Raw genomic sequence first — 12,849 nt, forward strand, 5'->3', positions numbered from 1 at the left:
GGAGGAGGAGGAGGAGTGTTGTTGGGAGGAACCGAGAGGTCTGCCTGCCTGATTAGGCGGCATGTTTCTCGGGAAGGGAAAGGTGGTGGAGAGGAGGAGAGGAAAGGGTGAAGTGGAAGACCGAGCGGAATCCGCTCGGGGGGAGGATAGCTGCGTCCATGGGCCGACTTCAGGGGAACTGTGCCGGCAGACGTCTATTACACATCTGAGGGAAACCCAGGAAAAACCCCAGACGGCGCAGCCGGCCCGCGGATACGAACCGCGGACCTCCCAGTCTCCAAGCGCACGCGTTACCGCTGCGCCACCGGAGCTGGTTCCATCCGACCGAGTCTACAAAGCCACGCATTTTCTTTTCCAGTTCTCAGCAAGGGCCCGTTCTAATCTTCCACAAACGTGCCCCAGACGGAGGACATAAATGATATACTCACAGCGAGATATTGTGGGGCGACGGCCCCGAGGTTCACGAAGCTGGCCATGGACCACAGGTTAGACATCACTTGCTGTTGTCGCTTCTGCTCCTTCTCCTTTTGCGTGTCCGCAAATTTCACCACCATCGGGTTATTGCAGCCCTGAAACATACATCATCATATTCTATATGCGTTTACATCTATACAGGATGTTGCCGAAACCGTGTTCAAAAATATGCGATCAACGACATTTATCTGTACAGAACCTTTGTCCAGTGATCTTATCAAATTTTAATTGAAATACGTTTAATTTCCTGAGCTGAACTCCGAAATCTGCCCGCCAACGCAACACATTTTTTCTTTTCTTTTTTTGCTACAAACAGAAAGCGCAGGTTGGGAAGGAAGGTCCATGCGGCAAAAGTTTCATTCAGAATAACGCTAATACTGGTTCAATGAGGTCACGTGGCCAAGGTAGAGAACACCTACGCGAACGCGCACACCACACCCAATATCCACATGAACAGCCGGTCATTTTCTTTTGCGTAATCACCGGGTGACCGAAAATCCTGAGGATAATACTCAAAGGATGTAAGTCAAAACCGTTTGGATCATACTAGCAGCGCAGAAGAGATACACAGACATGTACGTTGTAGAAGGAACAGTCTAAAGGAATATCACTGTATCTTGCGCGCTGCTAGCAAGAAAACGCTTCAAGGAGCACTTGTGTCCGATAACAGTGACGCTCATATGGCAGAGCGTCGCACGTTCAAGACACGTCTTCACACTACGCTGAAGCTTAACAGAAATGGAGCTGCAGGTGCCCACCGGGGAGACCATATAGCTCCAGACACCAGTTAGACGAAGAAGAAGATGAAGCCACACATGACTACAACAGAAGCATCGCATTCATGTCATGGAAACAGAAGGGTCATCTGCTGCCGGTAGAGCTCAAGTGCATTACCACTCAATTTAGGCGGACTCCCCATGCATGTTGGCAACACTGAGTATCAAAAGAGTCACTTAGCAGAAGAAAAAGCGCTTCCTTAGACAGCTCATTTTCTTTTTAATCCCGCTCTGCAATTTTGCCGAGTAAAGACAAGACATTTAGGAAGGTCCAATGAAGGAAGCCATTTGTGTGCTTGGTAAATGGATTCCTTTCCAAGTGGCTCATCTTTAATTCCTCGTATCGCGCTTCTGATGTGCTAAAATTCCCTAGTATAAGGTCGTCAATGACACGTTGCGGACACTCTCTTTAATCCCAAGGCAGCACAACAAATGAAGCAGTTTGGTGGACACTGCAGATTTCCTCGTGGTAGGGTAGGGTTTATGAAACTGGCCTATAGCTAAATTTATCTAGCTCAATTTGCCACATTTTGTATATTTTGGATTTTCCGTTTTTTTTTTTTTTTGGGGATACCTGCGTATCTTGACGAGTTTTCTGTTGTTTGCACCGATATTTTTGTGTTCCGAAAGTAATTTTGGAAATTACATGGATAGCTTATTTTCTAAAACCTATATATCATTCGATAGGGCGCTCAATTAGCTACGGTTTCCTCTATATAGCAACATATTCTAATGTGATACTGACAGCCTCCAAAACTCTATATATTTGTCGAACCATTCAAAAATGGTCGTTTTTGCCGCGGTAAGGAAAAAGGCCAATAAAGGTCGTCGTGTGCGCGGGAGGGCTCAGATTGGGCCTCCTTTCAGAATGTCCGAAACATATAGTGGCCCGCGTGTGTCTCTACGTGAATGTCGTCGGACACCATGGATGCCGCGGTGTAACACGGCGTTGCGTTCGTGTGAGCATGCGTGTATTCACACGAGCGACATTCCCTCAGAAGCGGAAGATGCGAAAAGCAGCATAACTTTCTGCTGTCACGTGATCGTGAGCGCTCTAACCGTGGGGAATATCTTGCTACACAGCCACAACATATTCCCTAGCAGACGACAGGAAAACACGGTGGCGGTGTCGTCTGCCAAGTGTCGTCTGCTAAGTGTCGTCTGCTAAGTGTCGTCTGCTAAACGCGCAGTACGCCACTCCCGATATGCCGCACCGTGTGAATGCTCAATATAACACCGGTCGGAATTTGGTCTATGTGAGCAGTGTTTTCGCTTTTGCTTCCACTAGAATATTCCGTGATGATGTCGCTTCGTGTGAACACACGGTATAGATATAGTGGATGCGCCGCCATCGTTGCGTTCGCCAAAGGTAATGAACGTAAAGGGGTGGTATATGGGCAGATGTGCCCGAAAAGCCCAACGCGGCGTTGCCACTGCAGCCGGTGAGGGAAGCTGACCACCGGCATAACGTGATGCCACCGCTACTGCTGCTTCCAAGACCAATGTTTCTGCCCGAGGTCCATATGGTTGGAAGGCAACTATATAGGACGTTAAATATTATTACTTACGGTCGGGTTTGCCGTTGCGCAAATCATGTACTGTCACACCACCGGCACCGCACCAGGTCTGCATTTCGTACACGTTTGCCAGTGAGTACAGTGATTTTTTTTTTACACGAAAAATATTCTAAAGCAGAGCAGCCCAGGTTCAACATGACCGCGGTGAAAGTTCTTTCTGATTGACTGCGCGAGAAGAACCACTAACAGCTCCTGCGGATGAATGCGGAAGAAACGAAGGTGAGAAAGACGGATGGCAAGAAAGAATCTCTATATGGACGGTTCCCTATACGTCGATAAAATACTTGTTCGATTCCCGGTAAAGGGAGAAAAATAAATGACTGCACTCTTTCAAGATGTCCGCGGTGGTTGGTCTTTTATGTGCTTCTAATTTTGCGCAAAATGAGACGTTGAGAAAGAAGGCAACCAAATAAAATCCTGGGAGATTTTTACGAGAGTCACTTCCGAGACAGTCTTACCCCCCGAGAAAGGTGCAATCCGTTTCGATCGTTCAATCTGAAAACGCCAGTCTGAGCTTTTTTTTTTTTTCCTTTTGTTCGACAGAGCCGCGTTAAAAAGCGTTACCACGCTTTGGACAAAATACATGGGAAGAGCTTTACAGAGGAGAGGGCTTCTCCACGAGGTTCCGTCACTTTTCGAGTTGCAAAAAAGTATATATGTATATAGCGAGGAAAAATCAATCGTAGAAGGAACGTGCCTTCTCGTCACAGTCACCTGTCAGAGCAAGAACTGAAATTATTATGTACGAAAGTTAGGCATATTGGAACGTCACTTTAATTCGCACGTGGTTCATTAAATGGCGCTTGAACACACTTGGCCGTCGAACTCTTACGTCAGAGGAGGCCTTCTCGGAAGCATATTCGTCGCAAAAACTTGAGCTTCACATCGATACAAATAACCATATTTTCATGCATGCAGCATAACCAACTCATTTTTACTCCCTTGACACGTATGAAAAAGACTCACTTAGATAACGAAGCACAACGTGGACTGCTGCACGCACAAAACGACCAATGAAAAGAATGTTGGCTGCCCTGTGACGTCATTCTACGACGAAAGCCGGACATTAATGGGTCGCTTTGGTGAGTGAGGATACCTGCGCAACTCTAAGTCTCTTTAAAATGGGGGGCGGAGCTTCCTGGATGCCGGCCAATAGGAGGCGGAGTCTCCCTCGTTCTTGGTCAGCAAACGCAAGGATAGTCCGTTCAATAATCAAATCAATAAATCGACGATAAAGTTCAAATAATTCAGGAAAAAAAAAAAAGGGTGGTTACATGTAGCCCTGCCTCGTGCCTGAATGATTGAGAAAGGGAAAATGGCTTGTCCGTTCCCCTTATAGACTTTGCATGAGATAACCTCGTCAACCGTGGAGCATCCCAATGAAGGCTGCAGAGGGCTGCTCGTATGTTTTCTACTACACATTTCGAACCACCCAAAACCCCAGAGAAAAAGGAACTGCATCCCCTCCCCTGGTGTACCGAGCCGCCACCCCAGAGCAGGCTAACTGGGACGTCATAAAGGATGCACGTCTCTAACGAGTAGACAGGGTTGCCTTTTTTTAATTTGCACCGGCCGTACTGTGTGATTGGACTAGTATTAGTATGATCACATTACACAAGTTGAAAAAGTATGGCGGACCGAGGGCAGGGCTGTCTGCCGAAACTAAACAACAATAAATAAGTAATGGTGATGTAGTGGGATGTTCCCGCGACACCCTGTCCCATTGCTTGAGGAGGAGAAGAGGGTGAATGATGATGATGAACGTTCAGAGTTCACGCAGGGGCCCTGCTGCTGCTGCTAAAGTAGGTGGTGAGGGCTTGAAAAAAGCTCGTAGCTGGTGCGCTTAGAAAGGAGGTTGCATTGACACGGCACACGAGGGGGGAAAGGGTTGCAAGGCGTCGGGTGACCTCATTTTTGATGAACATGAGAAATTCATGTTCTGAAGCTGGAACACCCAGAAGATGTGGGTTCGAGTCAGTGGCGTATCTAGAGCTACCTGCGCCCATGGCAACATGGTTAACATGATGTCCTTGGGGATGCGTTTTCGTGTAGTCCGCACTAGGTTTCACACGACAACCTCCCTAATGGCGGGTGCTTTAGATCATTTATGAGTGTGCCAGGTTGAGTGCCCGACTTGGCACATTCACACCCGACCACATAATGGCGCCCCTGTTCACCTGGCGCCCATGGCACCTGTCCACACCTGCCACACCCTAGATACGCCACTGGTTCGAGTCCTATATAGCTGGCTAACCTTTTGAGTGACTTCCATCTTTCACTTCTGATAAGATAGCTCTGATTCCCGCACTCACCGCGCGTGTTTGTTCCGTGGGTATAAGGCTTGTAACCCTTTCCCTCCTCGTGTGGCGCGTCAATGTAACCTCCTTTCTTCGCAGCTTTGCGCTCAAACTAAGAGCCGTCAAAAAAAAGAGGCGGAGCCAAGGGCTCATTTCCACGGAGTTTCGGCGAATTTATTTCGGCAATCGCCATTGCATTACGAGTTGGATTATGCGCTATACTGAGTAAAATGACCACGGGAAACCCATTTTCTCAAAGAAAAAGTTAGGTTGCCTCGGGAAATTTCAAAGTTCAATTCAAGAAATTAACTTTCCGTCAATTGAAATCAAATAAAAATGTTATCAATATGTGGCAAAAGTTAGTGGCAGAAAAAAAAAAATTCTTCACCGCATGTCTCACCGGGCCCTACGTTTTTTACTATGAATTTCTATCATGGTTCTGTTCAATAGGGCCACATTTTAAATCTTGTTCATTCGAAACCCCCACTTATCATAAATCGGTGTTGGTTAAAGAACAGAGTAAGTTTAAGAACGAAATATATTCCATTCGGAATATACACACACCTGGTTATTCGCACAGCCCTCTTTTTAACACTCACTGCCATAGCTATATAGTGCTTGGCGTCCAATAATAAGGAACAACACAAACTGTGACGTCATACTATTTTTGCGACGACGCTGCTTTTGTATCCCTACTTTACGTGTTCATCTTGGAGTGTTCAGATGATGAACGCCGAGCCTCGCTTACTCGTAACGGCAGCTCCTCGTTGAACGAAATAAATGGAACAACCTCATTTTCAGATTCTAACACTTACTTATGTCGCACAAAACAGGAAGTAATGCAACTTTCCGTCTTTCCTCCGATGTGTAATGCCTATAAGACAAAGAAAAACCAGGGGCCAAAGAATAAATCGGTCTCAGCCATGACAAGGAAGGCCTCTTTTGTGCTCAACAGAAGACCGCCGGTGAAAGATCGTGACAAAAGGCTTCGCTCGAAAAGTCTGCGTCCGACATGAGCTCATCAATTTGGAAGCTTAATTGCGCCGAGGACGAGAGAAAAAAGAAAAAAAAAAAGGAAGAGAAGAGATGGGTCGCTTCATCCAAGAGCTGGGTATGAACAACAAACACGACTAAACGGAAAGACTTTCATACTAGTGTCATTTTCGGCATCGAAGTCCAAAACTTGTAATTTTTAATTGCATTCTTTTCTGATCCGCGTTGGCACAGCGAAGCAGCGGTGGCCACAGACAGACAAACGTGGCCAGACCACACAGAGTGACAGCAAGAGCTTGGAGAGGGGGGGGGGGGGGTATATTTATTAGACGAAAAGGAAAAGAAAAGAAAACGGGGGAATGGTCAGCAAAACGAGACGTCGGCTTGCTATTCCAGAAATAAATAAATAAATAAATAAATAAAATTAAGAAATAAGAAATAAATAAAAAGAACAGAATTAAAGAAAGAAGAAAGAAAGAAAGGAAGAAATAGGAAGGAATAAGAAATAAATAAAAAGAAAAGGAATTAGGAAATAAAGGATAAACTAACAAATGATGAAAAAAGGATGAGGTTGATTAAAGACAACGATGACAAAAAAAAAAAGAAGATGACTAACAAACGATGAAAGAATGATGAGATGGACCAATGAGCTTTTACGTGACGGAGCGGCCACTTGCTGTTCAAAAATTAAATATAAAATAAATGAGACGCGAGAGATGAAAAAAGAAAGAAAGAAAAGAAAAGCAGATTATAGTAACGTGTGCACGAGGGTGAGATGTTGCACTGGACACAGGATGTGCATGAGACCTGTGTGTCGCTTGATGGGGTTGTGAAACAAGTTGTGAAAACTTTTGAAATAATAACGTTGTAATTATCTATCCATGTGCACAAAAACATTTACACCAAAACGTTATACTCAAAATTCTTCCGTCGCTCTCAACTCTTCACCGATTCGGCCGTTTTTGTAGTGACGTTTCATCGTTCAGAAAGGCAGGGCACACTTTTCCGCTTCCATGACGACGTAGGCGGTTGTAAATAGACTGAAGAGAACCGCCTTCGGTAGAAGAGAGGAAAAAAAAAAGAAAAAAGAAAAAGAAGGTTAAACGAGGGACTTTGCGTGCCGAATCCATGGACGGTTGCGTATGAAACGGAGTCATACATTTGGTGCATGATTGCATATGGTTTCTGAACCGCTCTAAGAGTTCCCAAACAGCTTTGATCACGGACCGCTTTGCAACGTGTCGTACTTGGTCGAGTAGAGTTGCGAGTAGAAATGTCTGTGCACCACAGCTGAGGATGGCTCTGCAGCGGTCGAGGAGAGGATGCGGAATATCAACTTCAACTGCGCAAGTAGGAGTCTATAGAGATGCGAAGCTCCGGAAAAAACACGGAAATTTTGGGAAAAAAAACTGTTTCTTTCGGGTTTTTTCCTCGTCTCCGGAAAAATTGCCCAAAATTGCCAGGCGACAAAATTCAAAAATGTAAATTTTCGTGCCTTTGGTGCGTTCCAACCCACCAACAGTGCCTTAGGTGCCTGTGTAATCCGCCAACAACCACCAACTTAGAGCTCCGTCTGGCTGCTCCAAGCGATCGCCATCGCGTTCACATAATGTCGGAGTTCTGGTCGGAGTGCACGGGTTGTTCCAATTACCTATGGCTGAGTAGACAGCAGTCTCATGGGATTCTCTGCTCTGCATTTATGCCTAGAGGGTGAACACTACTAAAGTTTCTAGCTCACTGTATGCTGTGGTTTGGCCGGCAATGCTTCGACTCAGCAGTAACCGCGTTTGTTTCCATTTTTTCCAATTTTTCGGAAAAAAAAAAGCCGAAAATAAAAAAAACGTTTTTTTTTTTCGAGCGATTCAAAATTTACGGAAAATTTGCATCTCTAAGTGGGACACATAGACGAGTGGAGAAGCCCCGTCTTGTAGAAAAGCGAAGGGGGATCTGGAGACACTAAATCGTAGGCTGTGTAAAATGGACGCTTGTATACGACAGTATGTACAGTATATGTGTATATGTATATATATATATATATATATATGTATATATATGTACAGTATATATGTATATATATGTACAGTATATATGTATATATATGTACAGTATATATGTATATATATGTACAGTATATGTACAGTACACGACCTTCTAGCCCGCCATAACGACAGTCACAAGTTCACCGCGCGTGCTGTGTCTTCTGTCATCCCAGCACTGTTTCTTTTTTTTTTTATAAATCGATTTTAAGCAAGAATTGAGCCGCCCAAATTTAAAGGCTGTTTCGTCACTGGGCTACGGACTGTTTTTTTACAACGAATGGAAGTCGAAAATCAGTATAAAAAGTAGAAAGGACCGTTAACGGCGCTACGCAGATACCTTGCACGCTTCTTTCGTAGACGCCAACGGCCTGCACGTAAACGACACGAACGTGAATGGCCTTATAGAGCGCGAAAATGACGTATATTTTTATACGCGTTGATGATGTGACCTTTTACGTTCATAGCATATTCCCTCGGGGGAGGCCAGAGTTTGCCCGAGCCTTTGACGTATATACCTACACGAAAATGACCGTCAGGGATTTTCCAGGGACCGTTTTCTCTAGATGCTCGACATTACTTTCACGTTGTTTCAGGGTCTTCTCGTGCACACTCACATCTCCACGGACATCTTTAAAGTACCACGCAGTAAGAGAGCTATAACAAACTCTCCTTTCGTGGGAGATGGCAAGAAAGGAATGGTTAGTAAGACAGACTTGCAACTCCTTTAAGAAGAAGAAAGATTTTCGAGGATGGTCGAGAGGCATGAAGGAAGCGCAAGAGTGTAGTCGGGCGTGACCGCCCCCTTGGTTGTGTGTAGGGCTGCGCCGAGCCAATGAGAAGTTGCGGTAACCAAGTTGCCGTAAGTGGCGTTGGAGGACGAGTCGTTCGGCGAGATACCGGTTGCAGGATAGAAAATAGTGCTGAGCCTTGGCTTCCACGCTGCAAGTTGTGCAGTTTGGGGATTTGTGCATTTTATATAAGAGTGAGGGTGTAAGCGGAACATTCAGTCGAAGGCGATGGAGAAGTGACTCTATTGCAACCACAGGCAATACAGTGAGCCCTCGTTAATATGACCCCCGATAATCTGACATACGCACTTTACGACCATACTCCTCGTTAATATGACCCCCGATAATCTGACATACGCACTTTACGACCTTACTCCTCGTTAATATGACCCCCCCATAATCTGACATACGCACTTTACGACCTTACTCCTCGTTAGTATGACCCCCGATAATCTGACATATGCGCTTTACGACTATACTCCTGGGGAACAATGCAGTGAAACCTCTGCAAATCCCCCCCCGTTAATATGACAATTCCGCATTATGACCGGAAACGACCGTGGTCATATTAACGAGGGTTCACTATAGTAAAGTCCTGCAGAGGGTCAATGAGTCTCAAGAACGGGTCATAAGAGGTAGCGTCCGCTCAGAACTGCCGTCTACGGGCAAGGTGTCAGCGGCTGATGTGTTAAGGAACATGCAGGTAGAGGTCGTTAAGGGGTAGAGAGACAAGCAGGGAGGGGCCTCCCTACTGCGTCCCGGGATACACTGAAGCGTTACAAAATGAAAGTTGGGCCGGAGTCTCAAGTATCCGTGTATTCGCACGAGCGACATTTCCCCAGAAGCGGAAGACGCGAAAAACGTCATTACTTTCTGCAGTCACGTGAGCGCGAGCGCTCAGCGTCGTGTCTTCACGTACACTGCTAACCACGGAGAGTATCCTGCGCCACAGCCACAAGATATTCCGTAGCAGACGACAGGAAAAGACGCTGACGGCGTCGTCTGCTAAGTGTCGTCTGCTAAATATGCAATACGCCAGTCCCGTATTCTGCACCGTGTGAATGCTCAACACAACACGTATGAGTGCGAAAAGAGAGCCAGAGAATAAGCCTCGCCTTTTCGTGGGGGTTTTCAATGCTACACACGGGGGAACGTCACGAGAGGCAAACTTTGAAACGTATGAAATTATTTTCCACTTCTTTATCGGCGTTTCTTGCGACCGAGTTGAGGACAGTGCTAAGCACGACGCTATATATGATGTACAACACGAACCACGGTTGCTCAGAGAGATCCGAGCAGCTCCGAAGAGAAAAATCTCCAAAAGAGTATCTTGGACAATAACAATCGCTGGATTTTGTGCCAACAAGTCATGGAGAGAAGCACTTGGAGACACTCGAAGTCGCCCTAAAAAAAGGACTGTTGAGCAGAAATGCAAGTTCTCTTATTCTTTATCCTCCCCCCCAAGTCCATATCGCGCGTCGTCTTGCATCGGTTACGAATACAACTGCGTTTAGATGAAGTCGACCGAACTGAATAAGTCCACCTATCGTCTGCATGTAAACTTAGGGGAGAAGTCGACACAGCACAAGATGGCGGACTCAACTGGCCCATATAAATCGCGTCACTTCCCATACATCACTGCCGGATGTCTCGTCCTCCCTCGCCTCAGAATAGAATATAGATGGATGACGGCAAGAGATGGAGGATTTTTTCCACGCAGTACGTCCAAAAGAATATAAGTGACGGCTGTCTGATTACGAAAAAAAAATAAAAAATGGTGCGGCAGTGCCGGATTTCCAGTGGTGGGGTCCCTTCAGTCATCGTGCCTCATAAGGATAAATTATATGGCTGACCTCGGTGCGACTATTTCGTGCGATATACATGAAAAAGTGGCCTTTGTTCGATTATTACCACCCAGTTTCCACAAAGACTATACTTCACCTTAGCTTTTTAGTTTACATCTTCTAAGATCTCGCATCAACTATCTTGCAAGCTATTCAAGACTACATTACGCTGCTGGCGTAAATCGGAACCTTCCGTGACTTCTTTACTGAAAAGTCTGGAATCAGCTCCGTAAAATAAAGCTGCTGAAGAACGTCCCTATCTATGCATAACAGTGGCAATTAGGTCTGCCGTGCGTCATGGTTGCCCGATGATTGTTCTTTAAGAGTTCCAGTTTCAAAATGAGCGCTCGCAGGAACTATTGCTAACCATCATAGTGAGACATGTACGAGAGCAGAGCTACTTCTAGAGCCGAGTGCCGCATCATAGATTTCTGGGGGTTACGCTGGTTCGGAGTTTGTCGTGAGCGGCAGAGGTGCATTGTCTAAAGGCAAGAGCGGAGAGGGCAGAACGTTGTGAGATATCTATCCGGCTCTCGATGGGGTGGCTCGACGAAGGCATTTGCTTGGTGTTCACTGTTCCCTCATACGCCAGTTGTTAGCGTAACACATACCGGTGCTTCACAACCTCCCTCTCACGACAGAGGAAGCCCTACACTCTTAAAAATGAACTTCACCGCATAGCACGCTCCTAGCCAACCATAATCTCGAGTGAAATCGTTATCTGCCCTGATTTGTTGAAAAAGGGAGGCGTACGCCTTTTTGGTGACACTTATGCTGTTCATAATTGTCACAAAAAAGGCGTACGCCTACCGTTTTCAACAAATCAGGGCAGATAACGATATCATTCGAGATTATGGTTGGCTAGGAGCGTGCTATGCGGTGAAGTTCATTTTTAAGAGTTACAAACCATTCTTGCAAAGAGTAGTAAGCTATGCCTTGGCGTTCCTCGAGCAACCTCCAACACGGTAGCCGTGGCTGAGGCACGGGAACCACCTGTACCTGTTCTCAGGATGGAAGAGTCGTTTCGCCACTTCTCTCGACTGGCAACGCGTCATCATCACCACTATCCTCTGCTTCGAGCCTTATTGCACACGCTCCAGCTCTGCGTTCACTCAGGCACGACCACGCCGGAAAGACGTCTCTCGACTCAAGTCCTCCGGCAGCTTATAGTCTAGATGTTGTAGGCGAATGTCAAGGAACGCGACAACACTCTCAAGCAGCACTCAGCACACTCATACGTGTTGTGTTGAGCATTCACACGGTGCGGAATACGGGACTGGCGTATTGCACATTTAGCAGACGACATTTACCAGACGACACTTAGCAGACGACGCCGTGAGCGTCTTTTCCTGTCGTCTGCTACGGAATATCTTGTGGCTGTGTAGCAGGATATTCTCCGTGGTTAGCAGTGTACGTGAAGACACGACGCTAAGCGCTCGCGCTCACGGTCACGTGACAGCAGAAAGTAATGACGTTTTTCGCATCTTCCGCTTCTGGGTAAATGTCGCTCGTGCGAATACACGGATACTTTCGTGCGCTGTACGAAAGGTTTATTGTGCACGGAAAGATGACCGGCGAACGGGCGTGGCACGAGCAAGGTGATAATCTTCGTCTGCGCTGCTACAGCTGCACCCCTTCCCCAAGAAAAAGGAGGGGCGACTGGAAGGGGAGGGGGGGAGGGGGCAGCCACCTCGCCGCGGAGGGTGAGGCGGGGAACTGTGATGGGCTATAGCAGGGAGTCAGGAAACGGAGTGACCGGGTCGTCTTCCATATACGCAGGCTTTAGCCGGTCTATACACTGACAACCTGTTCACCGTTGTCTGGCAAGATCGTGAAGTGCTTCCGGGCACGATGCACCACGCAGAACGGTCCGGCATAGGGGGCCTTGCAACGCTCGCCGTGTAGAATCGGTGCGCAGGAAAACATGGGTCAATTTTTTTTTTTTTTGTGTGTGTGGAAAGATCGTGAAAGATCCTGTAATTGTGACTGAAATGGGGTGTTGTGGCCACGGGCTTTCTAATTCGCGCAAAAAAAACTTACCTTTCCTCGGGAATTTTTTTT

At 46.5% G+C, this 12,849-nt stretch overlaps 1 protein-coding gene across 10 annotated transcripts in view; it reads right to left on the reverse strand.

Moving 5' to 3' along the window:
* The window catches only part of LOC135401580 (CUGBP Elav-like family member 2), a 254,196-nt gene that overhangs the window by 34,950 nt on the left and 206,397 nt on the right, over nucleotides 1-12,849 (reverse strand). For all 10 annotated transcript variants that reach the window (XM_064634073.1, XM_064634072.1, XM_064634075.1 and 7 more), the window contains one exon: nucleotides 429-569. In XM_064634073.1, coding sequence (XP_064490143.1) covers nucleotides 429-569 — 141 coding nt within the window. The remainder of the gene's footprint in view (nucleotides 1-428; nucleotides 570-12,849) is intronic.

This window comes from Ornithodoros turicata, chromosome 7 (genome assembly GCF_037126465.1).
Source record: "Ornithodoros turicata isolate Travis chromosome 7, ASM3712646v1, whole genome shotgun sequence".
Classification (NCBI taxonomy): Eukaryota; Metazoa; Arthropoda; class Arachnida; order Ixodida; family Argasidae; genus Ornithodoros; species Ornithodoros turicata.